The 21,514-nt window shown below is 33.7% G+C and overlaps 3 protein-coding genes across 3 annotated transcripts; all 3 read left to right on the top strand.

Annotated features, from left to right (window-relative positions):
• The first annotated feature begins 767 nt into the window (after positions 1 to 767).
• LOC111005768 (uncharacterized) lies at positions 768 to 1,948 on the top strand. Its single transcript, XM_022277394.2, has 2 exons — positions 768 to 1,658; positions 1,752 to 1,948. Exons 1-2 carry the CDS (start codon positions 1,277 to 1,279, stop codon positions 1,826 to 1,828), a joined length of 459 nt encoding a protein of 152 aa, XP_022133086.1. The 5' UTR covers positions 768 to 1,276; the 3' UTR covers positions 1,829 to 1,948.
• Positions 1,949 to 10,198: 8,250 nt separating this feature from the next.
• On the top strand, positions 10,199 to 12,425 carry HSF4 (heat shock factor 4). The gene is made up of 2 exons (XM_088126598.1): positions 10,199 to 10,795; positions 11,380 to 12,425. The coding sequence occupies exons 1-2, from the start codon at positions 10,592 to 10,594 to the stop codon at positions 12,073 to 12,075; spliced, it is 900 nt and encodes a 299-aa protein (XP_087982724.1). The 5' UTR covers positions 10,199 to 10,591; the 3' UTR covers positions 12,076 to 12,425.
• A 7,817-nt stretch (positions 12,426 to 20,242) lies between these two features.
• LOC148213372 (ethylene-responsive transcription factor ERF109-like) lies at positions 20,243 to 21,264 on the top strand. The gene has a single exon (XM_088118776.1). The coding sequence runs from the start codon at positions 20,334 to 20,336 to the stop codon at positions 20,838 to 20,840; it is 507 nt and encodes a 168-aa protein (XP_087974902.1). The 5' UTR covers positions 20,243 to 20,333; the 3' UTR covers positions 20,841 to 21,264.
• The last annotated feature ends 250 nt before the right edge of the window (positions 21,265 to 21,514 follow it).

Genomic DNA, 21,514 nt, shown 5'->3' with positions numbered 1-21,514 from the left:
TATTTTCTTTCTTATAAGAAAAGTAACACAAACACTCCCTTTCTAATTTTCTTTCGACAAAACTTCCTTTATAATTCATGCAATATTCAATTTTTCTTTCCATTGACATTACAAGAAATTTGCTATTATTAAACTATATTATTAAGTAATTTAAATAATACAAGTAAATAATGAATTGTAACAGTAGCCAACTTTTTTCCTAATTTTTCCTTCAATTCGGTGACCAACCTTCCGCAACTTGATTGATTGATTGTTGCTAATTGAGCCTATAATTCCGAACATTCCTGCAATAAAATATTTCTAACATAATTTAATTAGCGTTTCAAGAGAATATATAAAACCTTTTAAGAGTAAAACCTCCATTTTATCCCATAAAATTAGACTGAAAAAAATTTAATTTTTGTTTTGGGTCTATTATTTATAGTAGCATCAGTCCACGTATGTATTGAGATTTAAAGGTCCAATATTTTAATTGAAGGTATATCTGTTAACCAAATTATATATGGACTGAGAGTAATATTTTCGAAGTTTAACTATGTAAAAGGAAATTAATATATGATTGTTTATTATAGCCTTATTTCTCGTGATATATCCAAATAATAAAAATCACTTCATTACTTTCCATACTATTCAATTATACTGAACAAATTATCAAAATAAACTATTAATGAAGGCCATGATAAAAAACTAATACACACTACACAGCACATAAACACCTCTATTTCTAAAACTGAAAAGACAAAAAAACATGGGAAATTTTCACGAAAATGTCCCTTGAAAATTATTTTAGAGGTAAAAGCCACGCACACCAAAAAAAAAGAGACGCTAATCTAAAAATAAACCGATTACTAAAACATCCACATCCGACCCGACTGAAGCAAACCCAAGTCGAAATGGTAAGTGCGTTAAATGCTTTAATATATTTTCCAAATCTCGCACCGTTTTGTTCTTGATTCTGCAGAAATTTCCGCGAATGATTTAAATCACACTCATATTTTCTCGCCAAACAAACGGAATTTTAATGTTGCAACTTTTCCTGGAAAAAATGACGAGGCAGAACGGCGACAGGTCAGCATGACGAGGACCAACCAAAGATGAATTCCTTGGCGTGCCCCACCACCACTTAAAAACGTAAGCCAACGCTCCCTATATTCCCTTGGTCCACTCCCATAAGAAACTCCCCATTAACATTAACATAACCAATCCAATTGCTCTCTCCGGCGAGGTCTCCGGACCCCCGTACGAGGGGCGGCGCTCCGATTTCCTTCCCCCAAATATGGCGGAACCCGCCGAACAACCCCCGCCGCCTCCGCCGCGGCCTTTCCCGCTCTACAAGCTGCTGTCGTGGTCGCCGGACGCCGACCGTGAGGAAACGTGGCTTCGGCGGAAAACCCAAAGCAAGATGCGGCGGAGCAAGAGCGTGACCGACGACGACGTCGATGAGCTCAAAGCCTGCATCGAGTTGGGCTTCGGATTCGACTCGCCGGAGGCGGACCCACGACTTTATGATACCTTCCCGGCTCTGAGCTTGTACCACGCCGTAAACAAGCGTTACAGCGACAGTCTCTCGAACTCCGTGGCGTCTCTCTGCTCTTCCCCTGCTTCCGACTCTGTTTCTCCGTCCTTCCAGAGCAGCCCCGCCGCCATAATCAGCCACGGTACGCTACCTTCTTTACGACCTCTTATGAAATTCCGAAAATTGAAGAAAGAATCTTACGGTTCTGACTCTGTAGTTCCGAACTGGGTTTCAGGGGAGAATCCGCAGACGGTGAAAGCGAGGCTGAAACAATGGGCGCAGGTGGTTGCTTGTTCAGTACGGCAGTATTGATATTTTTATTAATTTTTCCTCTCAGATTCAGACTTTAGACTTTCTTTTTTGACTCGACTACAAATTCTAATCAAGACCATACACATTTAATCTTCAAATTAGCCAGATTTCTTTCTCCAATTTCTCTGTTTCCGAGCCGTGTGGTCAAATCGTCTCCACAGCTTTAATTATCATATAGGGCGAACATATGGAATTGGAAGAATGTGGAAGGTAGTTGGCTCTAAACAGCATCTTTCCTCCACATGCATCCTTTTCACATTCACATCATCTCTGGGACTTGTGTGGGAAAACGATTATGAGCCTGAATTTGAGGATGAAAAGTTTCAAGGTACACAATGAGAGCAAATATAGTTAATTCAAATGGATTATTACGGATAGTAAGTTTTTCACAGTAGATTTACACATGCATATGAAAGCAAAATAGAGGATAAGATAAAGTATAAGTATCGAATTAGTGATTCAAAGTCACAATGGAGGCATATGTCAAATACTAAGCTGTGTTTTCTTGCAAACATCTCGTAAGTGAGGTGGTAGAATATAGGAAGTCCAAATGCGTGAATAACTGAATAGAGAATTAGGAGCAAGAAAACATAAGGTGGTAAGAAGAGCATGTTTGAAGAGAAAAGGAAGGCATATTTGGTAACTTCTCATCCCAATATTACACTCTTCAAACGCTTTTAAATTTTGTCCTTGCCTTGCCTCTCTAAATTTTCTCTCAAACTCTTTCTAAACATTTGTTTTCTAAAATCTGTTCTCCGAAACGGTTGTGCCATTGGGAAGTGAAGCAAATTTAGAGATCGGAGTTTTAGTTGAAAGTCCCACCCGACTAAAATTGTTTCCACCAAAAATTTTAGACTTACAAATGAGACTTTTAAAATAATAAGTGTATAATCAAAACATATCTATGTTTTTAAAACTCGTTGTCTTTGTCACTTTTTTTTTGGGTTGAAATGTTGTTGGAATATTTATTTGAAATTTTTTTAAAGGTTTAGCCTAGAAATGAAACATTTGAAATAATAGAGGTTTAATTAAAATATTTCTTAAAGTTCAAAGGTATTTTAGATAATTTAATCTAAAATATAATATATTAGTTTTGATTGTTTTATTTAAAAAAAAATTCGTGTAAAATTTTGATATCTTAATTTTAAAAATTAAGAGAATAAGTTTTTTCAAAAAAAAAAATTAAGAGAATAAGAAACCACTGACATAAATCAAATGGTTAAGACACCTATCTCTGACCGAAAGTCATGAGTTCGAACCCCCACCCTCACAATGTTGTACTAAAAAAACATATTTACATTTTTCCCTATGTCAAAAAAAAAAAAAAACCTACACACTTTTTTTCCTATAAAATAATCACTTCGTTACCTTTGTTTTCTCTCTCTCTCTCTCTCTCTCTGCTATTTCGGTAACTATTTTTTTATACCTATTGACATAATAGATTATCCCAATTAACTAAATCGGTTAATATTTCTGATTATATGTTACCATATATTGTCGATATTTTAAATAACCAATTCACTATATTTCTAATCAATTGATGTGGTATCTCAAAAAAAAAAAAAACAAAAAACAAAATTATATTTCTAGTTAATATTATAAAATTATAAAATTGGAAAAAGAAACCTACTATAAAACTAATACTTAAGAAGGCTAGTCACTAGTAAATGGTTGCCAAACTATTAATGGGCCTTGATGCAGAGTCCGATTAGGTTGAATTCTGGGCCATAGCCATCTTTTACATTAACGGTCACATTTTTATTTTTTGAAAACTTTTTTTTTATTGTTTATCGTTATTTTTTCTTGAAATTAAGTCACATTATCAAAGTGTCCACCGTTTAATTGCTTCTCAAATTTAGTAAATTAATTTAGCATTAACAAATTATGGCAATCAAGGTGAAAAAGCCTAAAAAATGAAAATATATTTCAACAAAATTATGGCAATCAGTGCAAATAGGAAACAGATTAAGGAAATTGAAAATTAAAAAAATATATATGAAAATGGCTCGTTAAACTCTAAAATATTCTTACCGTTAATCATTTTACCTGACTTATTCTCTTCCAAGTGGAATTTAAACCGAAAAGAAAATTTGAATCAATTCCACCTAAGTCAACCATGGAATGACTTTGTTCTCTGAGATGGTTCGAATCCTATACGGAGTGTTATGAAATATTGGATTCCTATACGGATCACTGGTAAGCCAAACGACATCGATTTCCAAGAAAAAAATAATCAGTGAATGACTTCTAGAAAGGAAGAAAATCCCGCTGAAAACCTTCCATCATAATTATTAATTATTAAACTAGATGCAGTCAAAATTATTTTTTAAATACATACTTTTCTATTTCTTCTGTATAAAATAAAGTATGTATTCGAACGAGTAAACATGTTGGAAACTGTCCAAAGTCAACTTTACTCCTAATGGTTTTGTAAGAAACTTTATTAGTGCATTTTTAGTGAATCAACGTCAACCAGTGAAGGCTGTGACCATTGGACTAATTAAAAAGAGTGACATAAATCATAATAACTTCATGTGCTTATAATTGTAAATTGAGAGCCAAATTAAAGTATTAACTGTTCCTTCCAACAGGATTTACATTTGCATATAAAAGGGTAGGAATGTCATTCTTCATCTGAACGTATAGGTTCTATTTATTATTATTCCCTTTTCTTCTTTATTGATTGATTCTTATTCTGAATGTTAAAAAACAAAATCAATAGTAATACATTTCATTTAAACATAAAATAAAATGGTATATTACCAGCCTTATTTTGAATCTTTTGTATTCATATTCATATTTATATTTTATTCATTCTTACAAAAAAAAAAGTAGTGAAAAAATGGTTTATCTAATAATGGTTTTGAATTCTTCACTCATATGGGCTCGAAGATCAATTCAAAGCCAAAATTTCAGTACAAGTTGAAGCAATAATAATTAAAAGAATTCTATGTTGCAAATTTCAACAATTTGATCACAGAATGGGAAAGGAAAATTAAGAAAAGGATGTTGATTAAAAGTCAACACTGCGAATATAAATTAATGCACAAATGTTTCACATTTGGATCAGAAAGTTTCTGAGTCATTTGTTGATTTTTTTTGTTTTTGTTTTCTTTTACAATGAAAATTTTTGCAACCATCGATGAAGATGAATAAGAGAATTAGAATCTGCAAAAATATCTAACAATCAAACTCAAATGTGAACCTCTAAAGACTATATATGTTGATGGAATTAAATGGCCTTGTAGTTGTGCTGTGACGCAGAAAAAACCAACCACACCTGTCTTTTCTTTTCTGCGAATATGGTTTTTCATAGCACTACGCGATGTTTCAAAAAGTCAATTTCCCACGAACAATTTTGTGGATCCATTTTTTATATTTTTTTTTTCAGGCTAAAAAACGTAAAGTTTTCTAGTGGTGAATATATGTTATTATTGTTTTTTTTTTTTATAACAATTTTGAAAATGTTTTCAAATTTGTAGTCAAAATTTAAAGTAAAAACAGTAGTTTTTTTTTATTATTATAATTAGCTAGATTTTTAAAAGCATTTTTAAATATCGAGAAAATAAATAAAGATGTTATTAGTGAGTAATTTTATCAGAATAAGGTGACTTTATGTTGATAAAATTATTAGATGAATAAAAAAAACGATAGAGTCCATAAATCAAAACCATATTTAATTTTGTGATTCTTTTATTGCGGTTTTCTTCCTTTTCTTTGTTATTAAGTTTGAATACTTTAGGTAGCTCATTGTTTAAGTTAAAAAGTTAAGGTTAATTGTCGTGTCAAGAGGACGGAAGTACAAATTGATCACCTAAAGCAATTGCCGACACAGTTTATTGGAACAAATTATTCGAAGTTTCTAATTAACATATTCAAATATTTTCTATCTCACCCTTCTTTTCAAACGGTTAAGGAAAATAGAATCTGAGCATCACTAAAAAGTTTCATGTTATAAAGATAATTGTCCTCTTTTATATACCATATATCATTATTCAATATGAGACTTTATTTATATTCCTTACAAATTCTACCCAAATTCTCACAAAGGGTTTCACTCATCTATATTCTTAAATCAAATTATTTTTGCCGAGCAGGAAATCAATTTTTTTTTCTTTTTTTAGGTTCATGGCGAGGATGAGGATCAAATTATCAATATTTGAGATGCTAATTAAGTATCTTTTATCCCCTTAATTATGTTTGAATTGGAACATTTTTCTTTGATTTCGCACTCCACTATTTGGGTCAATTTCCATAATAGATCGAAACGATGTATAATTTGTTATTTAATTTTAGGGTTATGTGAGGTCGTTGGTTATGCCCATTTAAAACTTGATGCATTTTAAAAGTTATTTGGTGTCCATGTCTCTCAGGTTAACTTAAATACATGGGGTACACCAATATTTGGCAATCCAGATTTTGTTGGTCGCATTTAGTCTTCCTTTCTATAGAGGATTTGTCAAGGTTTAATTTTCCACACTAATAAAAAAAAATTGTTTATGGTTCTAGGTGACAACTCTTTAATTTGTAGAAAAATATCATTTTAGTCCTTATTATTAATTTAGAAAAATAAAAATAATAGAGGTTGACCCAATGTTGTGGATATTATTGTGTGTATATATATATATATGTCTATAGATGTGAAATTCATTGGTAGGTCCATCCTTTATTCTATTTATTCAAATACCTTTTTACTTTCTCTAGCCTAGCAAACATCACACGCGGTTGCTCTAGTTATATATTTTTAAATTTTATTTTATATCTAATTATATAAAAATTACAATCATATTATGTCAATGATGAGAATCACATGTTTTTCACGCCAGTTCAAATCTTCTCTTTTCGCCTTATTTCTATAGGATAGTTATTTAAATTAGAAAGCAAGTAAACAGCGCTAATTATAAGGTCTTCCCTCATCTAATTTTTCTTTTTATAATATCATGTGAAAATGTATTTTTCATCTACTGCCAATTCAAGAGTCAGTCTCTAATTTTGACGTTATGAACTGCACTACATTCATGAGATGAACTAAATACATTCATGTTTCCTTGTTCCACTAGGTATACGTTTTATATATTGATGGGTGTGTTACCATGCACTAAGTGCCAAATGGAGGTTTGAATTTGGTAGTTGAACGAAATAATTTGATTTAATATCAAAGAAAATTGAAGTAGAAAGAAAGGGTGAGATTGAGAGAGAGGGAATTAGTTGATTAGAAATTGGAGGATGTTAGGTTGTTTACTTGTCAAAAGGTTAGGCAGAAAGTAGAAAATAAAAAATTAATTTAGAGAAAGAAAAAAGAAAAAGGAAAAAATGGAGAGATGTTAGGAGAGGGCAGGGACCGTGGTGGAATTTAAATCCCAAGTCTCATTGACAAACAATTGTTTGATGATATTTTTCCATTTTGGCTCTTTGGGACATTCCTGATATTTCAACTTTTTTTTTTTTTTTTTTTTTTTTTGAAGGTTCGTCAAAACTACGACCAAATTAAACCACCATCGCTAAAACAACGTGCTCTGTTTTCCCACATTCACACCGTGGCGGTATTTTCACTTCACCCACCGCCCCCATTCCCAAAATTGTTCTTTCCTTTCGTCTCCTCCTAACATTTCTCTTACTACTTCATTTATACATGCCTTCACATATACATATTACACGCAAGTGTCTCTATCATAATACGATGTTGTCTGTTCTAGACATAACACTCTTTTATAAATCCGACACTTTCTCTATCCACTTTAATTTTGTTTTTCTTTATTTTAAGTACATTTTCATATTTCTAGTATTTAACTTGTCCTTTCTATAAGATTATTGTATTGCTAATAACTTTAACTACTATACTACTATGTGCGTAAACGTATACAAAATTAGATTGTTAGAAGAGTTTGTACATATCCAAACTAAAATGCTCTAAAATTTTATGTGATTTGATTATAGTGTTGTTAATATTGATCTATACCATAAATGCTTAGTTAAGATACCGTTGTTCCATTCTAAAACATAGTCTCTGAAGGGGAAAAAAAACAAGAAAGAAAGATGAGTCTGAATATATATGCTCAAAAATCATTTTCCGATCATGTTTGGCAAATTAAGAAATTGATTTTAAGAAAGTTTAAAATCAATTTAAATTAGTTTTTAAAAGTATCACTTGGAAGATTATTTTGAAAAATCAATTATACTAAAATCTCTTTTTTCAAAATCACCAATTTTACCATCACCCCCACATCCTAGTTTTAGAAAATAACACTTTGATTAGTATATATGTATGTAATAAAATAATTTTAAATTTTAGAAATAAGGGAATTTCTCACCCTCGTGCCCAACTTTGACTTTTGTTTGTCCTTTGAACAACTTTTTTCACCTCCAAACCATCCCGCCATCCCCAGACACATCATAGGTCAAGTCTTTGAGTTACTTTTAACTCAAAAGAGTGAAGATTATTTCTTCAATGGCTTGCATTAAGACTACAAAATATTTTCGTTAATAAATTGTCGCTAAAAATTTGTCACAGAAAGTGCGATTTCCTGTAGTGTGAGAGGGTAACGAGATGCAACTTGATGGGTCAATCAATACCAGAAGCAGATGTAGTAATTTTTATGATTTATCTTATAAGTTTCACAACATAAAATTACTTTAGACAAAACGAATATAACCAAAAAATTTCTAGTGATTGAGTCCTAGATTTATTAGACCATTTTTTAACATTCAAACACTTATTAAACATTTTTTAAAATTCAAAGATTACACCCACTTAGAAGTTTAATTCTTAAACTTTATAATTTTAATCATTAATAAATAATTGACTTTAAGTTAAGGTCTCAATTTTAAATAAATATGAATTTCATAACATAATAATGTAGGGATATTTCTAAAAAAATTCTTTAAAGTATCAAAATCAATAAAGAAACCTTTCACAATTTAAAATTTTTAAATTTCTCCTATTAGGTTGTTATTATTTATTTTTTTAGTACATCAAGTAGGGTGAGGAATTTGAATTCACACCCACATGGTTGAAGATAGATGTTAATACCGTCGAGCTAAGCTCATGTTGACATTAGATTCTTATTAATGATATCTCATATTATTGACATTTTTACGCTATAATAAAAATATCCATCGTCAAGTAGGGTTGTTTTTTAATACAACAATATTGAAGTAGGAGTTGGAATACACAATTGCATTTTTCAATAAATTGAGATTAGTTGATGGACATGGAAATGTTAAGAGTTGAAAAAAGGGAGAATATTTAAAATATTGTATGTAATGTAACCGAGGAAATTACGTATTTAGAATAGAAGGTTGCAGAACGCCCTGTTTGAGAAGCGTGAAGAGAATAGTAGCCCAAACAGGATAATTTATCTTATCGGTTTAGGAAGCACCCGCTTTTGGAAAAAGCACATTCTTCGGCATGTTTGTTAATTGTGAGGGCAAAGACAAAACAAAACCATCTACTCTACTACGCACCAATTCCCATCCATTTACGCAACTATTATATCATTTCATTTCCCGTTTAATTATTATGATTTCCTTTATCTTCATCAATTTCGGTTTCGATAGCGTTTGATAAAATAAAACAAAAACTGGAGCGGCCCATTTGGTGCTGCTTTTGGACAGCTTGGACACGGATTAAGCAAAACCGTGCCCCATCAAGTTTGGTCTCTTCCTTGTTTTCAACATCTTTCTCAAGATTGTGATTATCCTAAACTTTGTGTTTTCTATAAGGTTAAGTTAAATATCTCCCTCATTAAGTTGAATCTTTACCTACTCCATGGAATACATCACACACCTCCTAATTGGCGATACAAATTCTAGGGAGATTAATTAATGATTTTCCCAAAATAAATTCACACGAGTAAGTAGTAGTTTGGAATGATGGAAATTTAAGAATTTAACTTTGTTTACATTTCTACCCTGTAAAAACTCATGTCAAGAGAACCGAAATGGAGTTAGGTGAGAGTTGAGAGAGAAATTAATTAAAAAAAAATGAAAAGAAAAGAAAAAAGATGTAACGTTCCTCTCCTCCCACGGCAAGGCGTTTGGGCGGTCATTGGTCATTCTCTCATATTTTTCTAAATGGAAAAAAGAAGGCAACGCGTTCACATTTGGAGTTGGCAATGAAATGAAAAATGTTACGTTACAATTTAATTTACCAATGAATTAGAACTCGAGTATTAGAAGAGAAGCTTCGCGCTACGAGTCTATGACCCCACACCACATCTAATCTTAGCTAGGTTCTTTCCAGACCTCCCATTATTAAAATATAATCACTAAATCCTCCTCCATTTTCAATGCTTTGAAATAGGGGTTGAGGGCGGACTGGTTCTTTTGTGTTGTGCTTTATGCTTTGGGCAGTAGGAATTATCTTTTCTCTTCTCTAATTTCCTTTTTTATTAATTAAGTAAAGTAAAATTCATTTAATTTGTGGGATGCGGTTTCTCAAGATTTCTAGAAGGTGCACGTCATTGTCTCTTTTTTCCTCCCCCTTCTTTAAAAAGGATTTCTTACAGGAACTACGAACTGGGCACCGGATCGGAATCTTATTCTTATTTCGTCCGATCAATTCATTCATTCTCCGACTCTCGAAGTTATGGTCCATTCCTCCCAACATGGAATTTGACAGGCCCCCCGTCCTCTCCGGCTTCTACTGCTGGGACTGGGAATTCCTCACCGCTCTTCTTCTCTTCAGCTCTCTCATCTGACAATTCCTCCTCCTCTTAATTCATTTTTTCCTATCGATTTTTCGTTCTTTCCTTCTTTCCACCAATGGCGCAGAGGTCGCTTCCGGCGCCGTTTCTCACCAAGACCTACCAACTCGTCGACGATCCCGCCACCGACCACGTCGTTTCCTGGAATCAAACTGGCTCTACTTTCGTCGTCTGGAAGACCGCCGATTTCGCTACTGATTTGCTCCCCAAATACTTCAAACACAACAATTTCTCTAGCTTCGTCCGTCAGCTTAATACATACGTAATTAACCTCTCTCCATCTCAATCTCAATCTCAATCTCATCTTTTTCTTTTCTTATACGATTTCTGATTTTGCATACATAACTAGTAATTTCCATCTCTCTATCAATTTTCCCACTTATTAATTATTACTGTCTCCGTTAAATTCTTATTTTATCCTTCTGGCCTCACCTACCGTTACATCTCACGCCGTTTTGTCTGTTGCTTCATTCTTCTTGTACGCGCACCGTGTGAAATTTGTAGTAGTTGAGGGTTATAAATGTCTTTTCCAGTGTTTGATTTCTTTTTCCCTTAACCATGCGGTGATCGGTATATGTAACCCACCAATAGTCGGGTCCCACGGGTTTTAGACAAATACTGATGCGTAGAAAAGTCGTCAATTTCACGGCGTCCAGATGGCTATCATGACTTTCTCCATATACTTTTTAAAGCCACGTGTTAGGTCATGCATAGACGTTTCCCTTTTTTTTTTTCATTTCTCTAAACGACGAAATTACCATATGACCCTTCCGTATACGGAATCATAGAAATAACAAATTTGGTTTAATTAATATTTATTTATCTTCTTTTTTTTTTTTCAACCAGGGTTTTCGGAAGATCGTACCTGACAAATGGGAATTCGCCAACGACAACTTCCGACGGGGCCAGAAGGATCTCCTCAGCAAGATCCGTCGGCGGAAGACGGTGATAACGCCCCCGGCGCAGACTGTTCATCCGGCGAAATCTGCCGGAGGTGGAAATTCTTCGGCGTCAAATTCCGGCGAGGACATCGGATCGACTTCGACTTCGTCTCCAGATTCGAAGAATCCAGGATCGGTGGAGACGGGAACGATGGCTCAATTCGCCGATTTGACGGAGGAGAACGAGAAATTAAGGAAGGATAACGAGATGCTGAACTCGGAGCTGGCGCAGACGAAGAAGCAGTGCGACGAGCTCGTAGCGTTTCTGACGGATTATTTGAAGGTAGCGCCGGATCAGATCAACAGCATCATGAGGGAAGGGAAAACCCGCGGTTCAGCTAATGAGAAATGTTGGGACGGCGTGGATCCGGACGGCGACGGTAACAACATCGATGACGACGAAGAAGATGATGTAGGAAACGGCGGCGAGACTCTGAAACTGTTTGGGGTTTGGTTGAAAGGGAGCGAGAAGAAGATGAAGATGAAGATGAAGAGGTTGCGAGAAGAGAAAATCGGGTGCAGCAGCGCACCACATGCAAAAGCGATGAAGTCGGTGGAGATGCACGCGCCGTTGATGACGAGCAGCAACCTCTGCAACTGACGACCGCGCGCGTGTAGGCCACGCAGATGGAAATGAAGGAGACGACGCCGTTTAGTAGAAGCAACAACTATAAGTAGTTTCTAGAGAGTTCAAAGGGACTCGGTACAGTTCATGGATGGAACTTGAACTGGAAGCAAGGTTTTTTCAATTTAATATAAGATAAGAAAGAAAGAAGAAATTAGGAAACATATTAAATTTAATAAGAAGATTGGATTCGTATGGTGTAATATAAAATTAGATAGTTGATAATATGGGGAGAAGGTATAAGGGTGGAGATCAAAGGCAAATGGGTGTCCATCTCTTGACTTTAAAATCTTTGCAATTCAAGCTTCAAAAATATCTTTTACTCATACTTTTCTCCTTCCAATCTATTCTTCATTTTTCCTTTAATGCAATACCTTTCTTTGATGAGTTTATTGCTCGTCTAAAATGAAGTGGTTGAAACTCATATTAATTTTTTTTATTAAATATAAGTTCATTATTTTTTAGAAACTAATATACATAACTATGTAACAAAATTTTAAATGTTGGCCTTTTGATTAGATCATGCGTGAGCATGATAGAATGGCTCAATATCCACCTCAATATGAATTTGTATTTAGTCCAGAATCCAAAGAATTGGCTTAATATAAATTTGTATTTATTCAAAATCCAAACCATTGATGAAGCCAGTTGCCAAGTGTAGTTAAAAGGAGAATGACCCAACTGCTGTGCGGACATGAAAGGTCTGAAAAGGTCGAAGGATTGAAGCCAGTTGCCAAGTGTAGTTAAAAGGAGAATGACCCAACTGCTGTGCGGACATGAAAGGTCTGAAAAGGTCGAAGGATTGCCGACTCCTGGGTAATACCAAAAAAAAAAAAAAAAAAAAATCGCCCAACCTTTGAATGTTTTTTACTTCTTCTATTAATACGAAAGTGTGGATATATTTCTGTCCTTTACTATCTGCTATGTCAGCGTCGTGGTAAAAGAGATGGGTCTGTGTTTACCAACATTCCAGGATAGTTTACAAAAGCAAAAGCAGCAGGCATGGACAAAGTTTACCTCTTTCAAAATATGGACACTAGGATGCAAGAAAAAGTGATGATGTTGATAACAGGCCAGAAACCCAAGAAGAGTCCACAAACGATATGGAATTGGAGGCATCCATGCCCAATAAACTGGTCAATATAAGAGGGCCAAGCCCATAACAATTTTTAGGAAGACATTTGGATGTCGACGATTAACACAACCATGGTCAATTGAAAAATGGCAAATATGGTAGTCAAAAATTAAGTAAAGTTTGAGCGTTTAAATCAATTGAGTAGCTTCAAGTATCTCTATCATCGTTGATATGATGTCTACTTATGTCTTTGGTTTTGATTTTACTTCAAATAATTTCATTAGATAATTATCCTTACCTATATATCATGAATCACCTTCTTATCTAGTCAATGTGACATTTTGTTTACACTCCTTATAATAATAACGATAATGCCCAACTGATCTAATTTTTGTCCTCTGATGACCCGGTATCCTATAGCTCTATTTTCTCTCTTATTTTAGCTCCATTCCTAACAGATTTATGTTTGAAAATGAGGTTTCAGCCTATCTTCGATGCAATCAGAGAAATGAGGATAAGGAAAGAGGGTGAGGGTTTCAATCTTACCTCAAAAATATGCAATTATGGTAGCCAATGCGTAAATTTAGATAGAAGAAGGCCCTGTTTGATTCAACCACTGCCAAGTGCTACAAGTTGACTACCTTCTTTCCCAGGATTTCCTTTGTAATATTCCCTTCCTTCGGGTCTTTTATGGTGATGTACTGCAATGAAAAAAGAAAAAAATGGATAGATGTGACTCATTGATGAAGGAATTAATAAATTTATACGCGATAGATTCAAATTCTAATTTTTAAAAATTTCTTTTTAAAATATAGTAGAAATTGTTTTACTCTAATTTTAAAAATATTGTAGAAATTTTACGATTTATGTAGATAAATCATGAGAAGTAGCAATATTATGGAAATCAAACTCTTATTATACTATTCTACTGGTGTCAAGTTCTATTCATCAATACATTATTCCCATGAGAAGTAGCAATATTATGGAAATCAAGCTCTTATTATACTATTCTACTAGCGTCAAGTTCTATTCATCAATACATTATTCCTTCTAAATGTTGTAGGGTTGGAATCCTCACCCAATGATAAATAATGATTTACTTACATTCATTTTATTTGTATATTCTATAATTGTTTTTTTGTTTTCTCAATCCTCATCTTGAGATCAAACTATATCGACTTTTGGATGGTAAAAAGTGTCTTTTGTCTACTTAAGTTATGTTCAGACTAACAATGTTGTTTTTTTTTTCTTTTCACATATAACAATCCTCATTCAAATTAAAATTATCACAAACACATGAAATTTAAACTAATTTTTTCAACCTTTAATTACGTTTTTTTTTCTTGGTAAAATTTAAAACTTTATGTTATATTTGAAAATATATATTTATTTTATGTTATTTATATAAATATCTCCAAATGAAAAAAGGTGAAACAGTGTGCTTCGACCAATGTGATCAAGGAACAACATTTGTACTTTTAGCAAAAATAGAAATGGTTGTGGCCCTGATGTGATCGATATTTTTGCCGACCATTGTCTTATGTTGTGAACTCGACAACATGTGGCTGTAAAAATATAGGACAACTTCATTAGGTCTAAGGAGGAGACAATCCGCCATGGTCCCACGAGTTCAATTAGGGTATATTTAGGAATCATCTTGGTATGGCCAAAATCACTTTTGTTATTGTCAAAATCACTCCTCTTCCCATTCATCATATTTGGTAAATTAAAAAAATGATATTTTTTAGTACAATATGAGGAGGTGGGGTTCGAACTCACGACCTCTTGGTTAGAGATATACGTCAAAAAATTGATTTTGAGAAAGTTTAAAATTACTTTAAATTGATTTCTAAGATATCACTTTTGGTGGTGATTTTGGAAAATCAATAATACTTAAATCTTTTTTTTCAAAATAACTCATTCTACTATCACTCTCAAACACACCTAAAATCCAAGGGTGTGTTTGGGAGTGATTTTGTCATATAAATCAAAATCACTTTTACATTGTCAAAATCACTTCCCTTTTTATTGATCGTGTTGGTTAAATTAAAAAATTTAAAATCACTTTAAATTGATTTTTAAGGTATCACGTAGATGGTGATTTTGGAAAATCAATTATACTTAAATCTATTTCTTCAAAATTACTCATTCTACCATCGTTCTCCAGCCCACCAAAGTTAATAAAATGAATTAGATTAAGATTCTTTTTTTTTAATGAATGTCACATCAAATAATTTCTGACAGTAAAGGGGCCTCTAACTTTAAACGTAATTAAATTTTGAAGTTTGGAATTAAATAGATGTAATATTGGAAGTATATGAATTAAATGGAATTTATAATAATTGTGGAAAGTCAAGGGCGTGTGATTTTAAACGGTTGATTGGGTGGCCGGAAATGGAAAAATAAAATGGATGCTTTTATGGTATTGGCGGTGATTTTGTGAGTGTCACAGCCAGAGCCAGCTGCTAAATGGTTGTCAATCCGGACCCTTTCTTTTGTTGGACTTCGACTTGGACTCCTTTTTGACTTAACAACTATAATCTGCCTCAGCCATGACGTAATTATTCTACATTTAAACATAACTAATCCACCATGTGCAAATATCTAGACAACAAAAAATATCTCCAACTGGGTACTGGCCAAATAATAATTATTCTGTTAATATTTTGTTTATCATGTTCATGTCTTCAATCTATTTAATTCTACGTATAAATTCAAAGGGTGGTTAATATATATTGTTTTGAGAAGTATATAAAATAAAATCACATAAATATGACGCATATATTAGCTAGAAAACACATGGTATTTTACTACCTTAATCAATTAAATTATACTCAAGTTGATTGTTCTATTCTATTTCACCTTAAATGTAAGGATTCGCATAACTTTCTTTGATGCATGAGATTATACAAAATTAACATGCACGCATCACTGTGGTGCTAGCCAAATACACTCTAATACTTAAATTTGATAAGCATTATTTGTGTTCTGTATGGCTAGAGTTAGAATTTTGTACTGTAGATACTTGGCTCGTGGGAGCTTGGCCCTATCGCTCCTAAGGTCCTGAATCCTAGTTGACTACGACAAGCCTTAGACTTTGCCTCTTTGGCTAAGCCTCGGCTTTTTCCTAGTTACAAGTTTCTCTTGATTAACTTATAGGAGTTGTGCTTGTTTTTTTTTTTTAATACTTTATTTTACCTTTTAAGAATACATAATTTTTTTATGATCTTTTCTTTCTTCTATCTAAAATTTTTTAAATGAGAATAATTATTTGTCATTGTCCCTGCTTCTCTTAGGCCACTCTTACTATGTAATGTCAAATCATCCTTTAAAATCAATAGACCATTAACTTTTTAATTTTAATTTGAAAGTTCAGAAATGCATTAAATTGGTTTAGAAAAAAAAAAAGAAATGCATTTAAATTTTTTTTGGAAGATTCATAAATGATAGAATAATATTTATCTTAAGCATATTTTAAGTTATTTGGTATTGTATTAGTATACAAGGTCAAATATTGTTTCTCCACGTGTAGAACTATTATATCCTATGTTGAGCACATTTTCTCCTCATGGTGTGTCCATAATATTCCTTTCACATTTTAAATAATTGATAGAATGTCATTTTCCCTTAAATCTTTTGTGTCTATTTCTTTTTGTTTCTACAGTGAAATAGTTAGTTACAGTTTTACCTATCATACTGTACAACGTGTTCTAGCGGATCAATAATATGTATTAGGAGCCTCGTGAACTTTTCTATCCTTCATGAAAATATTCTCTTGGTTAGTAATCTACTACATAGATGTGTCAAGTTCATCGTTGAAGCAAGAATAAATTATTTTTGTGATTCTTGGAGCCGATAATAGACAGTGATTGGGAGGACATATGGGAGAAATGAGTTGAGTTGGGTGCGTGGTCAAGTTGGAGGGGCTCAAAAGTCCAAGCAAACGTGAGTGCTGTTGAATTAGTATCATTAACAAAAGTAGTCAAAAGAAAAGTGGTCGAAAATTGACGACAACGACATAATATTGGATAAATAGTTTGATTTGTTGTGGAGTGACATGGACAGTTTCTTACACATTTTTAACAATCTACATAGATTATTTTTGTGGTTCTCGAGGGGGAAATTAAATGGACTTGATAATATATAGAGTTGAGTTGAGGAGGGCCCATAAGTCCAAGCAAACGTCATGGCTTTTGTATGCCATATATGAGTTTAGTTATATAAAATAGTATTTTTTTTTTCTTTTTGGAGCAACCAACTCTACGTATTTGATCGACACGAGCATACTTTAATACTAATTGGCATGTATTCCTTCTATTGAAGTCGAATGTTCGATTTCTAATATCTCCAAATTGTTGTACTAAAAAAGAAAGAAATAAAAAAACTCTTCATATTTGAATAATTGTAGAATAATTTTCATTTTGGGCCTAAGTTTTATGGCTTTATTTTTTGTTTACCTCGTCCCAATAGAAATATTTATTTCTTGCTTGTATACTCATAATCTTCTCCTTAACCGAACAAAATATGTGGAAGAGTCTACTATAAAGCATCCAAAATAATTTTCTCAAACCCAAATATTTCCAAATTAATTTTTTTCAAAATTTTGCCTACATTGTCAAAGTGTTTATAAAAATTATATAACAAATGAAGGAATACACCTGGGTGAATGTAATATTTCTAAGCTTAATTTATAAAAATAGAAAACCAAAAACGAAACGACAATGTTGGCGTTCCAATAAACCGAATCATATGGTGTTGCAATTGCAATCCCCTTTTTTATAATTTTTATCAGTTTGAAAAATTTTAATAGATAGTAATGCCCAAATTTATAAATATTGCAATTTTTTAATTTTCACACTCCTATTTAAATATTTTTATATACTGTTGAGGGAGAAATCGAGTCTTGGAGGGGATAGCTAGATAGGGGACCATATGCGGTTGGGAGTATACGTTCATATTTTGTACGGGTGCGCTATTGCCAAAGGAGTACAGGAGGTGCGCCTCGAACCAACGCTTGTAGCAAGGGACACGCTGGCAGGTACGTGGTGTCGCCACCGACCACGCGTCAAGGATGTCTACCCCTGCCTATCAAAATCTCATACGGTATGATGCGTTGCTGCACCTCTAACCATCGTCTTTCTAGGTCGGCTGCAAAGGCCTATAAAAGTGAAGAACCTCACAAGTAAGTGAAAATTCTGAAATTCTCCTCATTTTTACTACTCTTATTAACTAAATTGATCGTCGGAATCTTTTTGGTGAGACACCGCACTGGTGTTGAGATTTTCTGGTTGCAAGTTGTTTCCTATCACACTTCATTCTTCATTTAGAGAGATACGTGAACTTCTCCAAAACTCCGTCATCAACATATACTCTCTTTTACATTTATATATCACTCACACCACATCCACTTTAATTTGTTCTCGAGTGACTTTAACAAACCAAAAAATCAGGTCGGTAATTGATGGAATGTTATTTTCAGAACAGGTAAACTCATAAATAATAATCAAGAATAAAACAAATAATTGAAACTGAAAATCCATGGGATGTAGTAATTTACTGAATTAACCAGCTATGTTTAACAGCGACATAGACAAATCGTACTGAGTAATTCGTGTTCGGCTTGAAGAGGAGGAAATTAAAATAAGAAAGAATAAGTAAAATGGAAAATTAATGTTCTGTTCGGCTTCAGAAATTGTATCATTTCATCATTCAGGATCGAAATGATTTCAAATTGCTGACTAAGTTTATAACCAAATTTATTCTAAATTATTGAAATTAAAATTTCTTATTAAAATACCTACAAATATTTTTATAATATTTAATTATTATATCCTTAAAATTTTGTATAATATTATATTAATAATAATATAATATGAAATATGAAATATTAATGTCTAACTTAATAAATTACAAAGAAATTAAAACAAAAACAAAAAATAAAAAACAATTTATAATTATTTCTATCCAAAATATATATTTTTAAATCTAAACGAAAAATAATCAACAGGTTTATAATAACAAAACTTAAAACGGTTAACTAACTTTCCCTCATATTTTTAATTTATTTTTCTTGGTTGCTGTCGTGCTCATACTTCCTTTAAAAAATAAAAACTAATAAACGTAACAAATGTCATATTAAAACACAGAGACACATGCAAAAAGAATTATTAAACAATACTTCAACCAACAAAAATATATATAAAAAAACAAAGATAATTAAAGGAAAAAAATGAAAGAGAAATATTAAATGTATTAAATTATCGATCTCTTTGTAAATTCATCCTATTTTTGACGCAAATTAATGTTATAAAAATTGAAATAAAAATAAAAAAAAATTACTAAATACCACACATCAAAATAGGAGATCAACTTGAATTTTGATTGAATGATGATCCCAAAAAATGTACGTAGAAGGATAAAAAAGAGAAAATAATTGTAGCATACTTGACAATTTGCATAGAAAAAATAATTATATAGGTATAAAGTGGAATGAAGTTAAATAATCTTAAAAAAATGAAAGATCTTTTTTTTCCTCGAGATAAATTTGGAGTTTTAACTCAAATCCTTCCAAAATCCAAAGGAAAAAAAACTTGATTTCAAATAATTTAAAATTCCTTCATTTAGTTTTGAAATCCAAGAATTAAAAATCGTTATGTTTTGCAATTTATTGGATACTACGGACTCCGAAGAGAGGGCAGGAGGTGAGAAATAGTGAGATTACACGTAGGCAGCAAAGTAGCGAAGAGAAGGATGTGGTGTAGGGAGCAGGAGGCGCCGCGCGCCTTACGGGTGATGCGGGCTTAACTATAAATTTTGGCTTCGGCTTTGGGCTCCACAATCAAAATTTCCCGAACCTTCTAACTTGCTTCTTTTAACTTTTAACACACTCTTCTCTTCTGGCCTACGTGTCAAATTCCCACATGGGTCTCACTTTTTGAACCCTTCTCTACATCCGTTCTTTGATTTGCCCACGCGCCACCCCCAAAATCTTTCTGTCGTTAAAACCGTGTGCGCAGCTGGCTGCCACGTAGGCTCCCTCCCCCCGTATATAATCCTAAGCTGCCCGGGCTTCCCCCCCCTGTCCCTCTCCTCTCCTTCCACTATTTTTCAACCAAATTCCACTTCCCACTCCTCGACAACACACATTTTTAACTACTAAATGTTCACTTCCAACTCCGATACGGCGCCGTTCCGGTTGCCACTCCCGGTCGAGGAGGAGCACTCCATCATCGTCTCTGCGCTCACCCACGTGCTCAGCCAAGGCAGAAGTAGTGGGCCCACGCCCACCAACCACAACAACACATTTTATAACGCTGCTGCTCCTAGTACTGTCTGGTTTCCTAGTGGCGACACGTGCGAGGTGTGCGGGATTGTTGGGTGCTTGGGATGCAACTACTTCCAGGAGGACCAAAGTAGTGATCAGAAGAGGAGGAATGAGAAGAAGAGGAGGGTGAAGAGAGAATTCAGGGGGGTCAGGCAGAGGCCGTGGGGGAAATGGGCGGCCGAGATTCGAGACCCGCGGCGGGCCACGAGGGTGTGGCTCGGCACATTCAACACGGCCGAGCAAGCCGCAAGGGCCTACGACAGAGCTGCCATTGAGTTCCGCGGAGATAAGGCAAAGCTCAACTTTCCAGCTTCTGACTACGAACACGACCACCACAAATGACGCCCTATTACTATCAATAAGCAACAATGGAAGATGCTTCTACAAGAATTGGATTGGAAGCTTCTTAAGTTAATTTACTACTATTTCATTTTAGGATCAGAATGGAGTTGGAAGAGAATCAATTAGAGGTCGATGATGCTATGAAACCTCGTTCCGCGTTTTATCAATGGTACAAGGGATCTTTAGCAAAATTCTGTTACGTTCTTCCTTTACTACAAACACACAATCAAATTAATATATGTTTCTCTTTCTAAAAGAGTCAACCAACTGCACAGGCACTTTTGCAGTTGACTTCAAGTCCAAAAGTCACACGTGCCCTTTCTCACTGTACACAAATATATAAATAGTCCACGCCGAATTTTGTAGACAGCACAGCAGTAAAAAGCATCCATTCTGTGGGGTAAACACAGACAGTTATGACTTATCACTCACTTCTTCCGAATATTCTTCTTTGTTGACTTTAGATGTAAGCCCAAAGTCCAAGTGGCCACGACCTTTCTATTACAAACTGAATTCATGGGGCACAGATTTTCATACAAACCAATACCATGGACAGGAAAATACCTTCCGTCCTGGCCTATGAGATCAGCTACAATCTGGGCTTCTAATCTTTTAAAGTTTAAACTCGAAAAAAAAAAACAACTTCATTGCTAAATAGGAGCCGTATGCTTCTA

The sequence above is a fragment of the Momordica charantia genome, assembly GCF_013281855.1.
Source record: "Momordica charantia cultivar OHB3-1 chromosome 1 unlocalized genomic scaffold, Mcharantia_2.0 BLBB01000001.1, whole genome shotgun sequence".
Lineage (NCBI taxonomy): Eukaryota > Viridiplantae > Streptophyta > Magnoliopsida > Cucurbitales > Cucurbitaceae > Momordica > Momordica charantia.
Note: the sequence above shows the minus strand (reverse complement) of the source record. Positions and strands in the feature narration are given on the sequence as shown.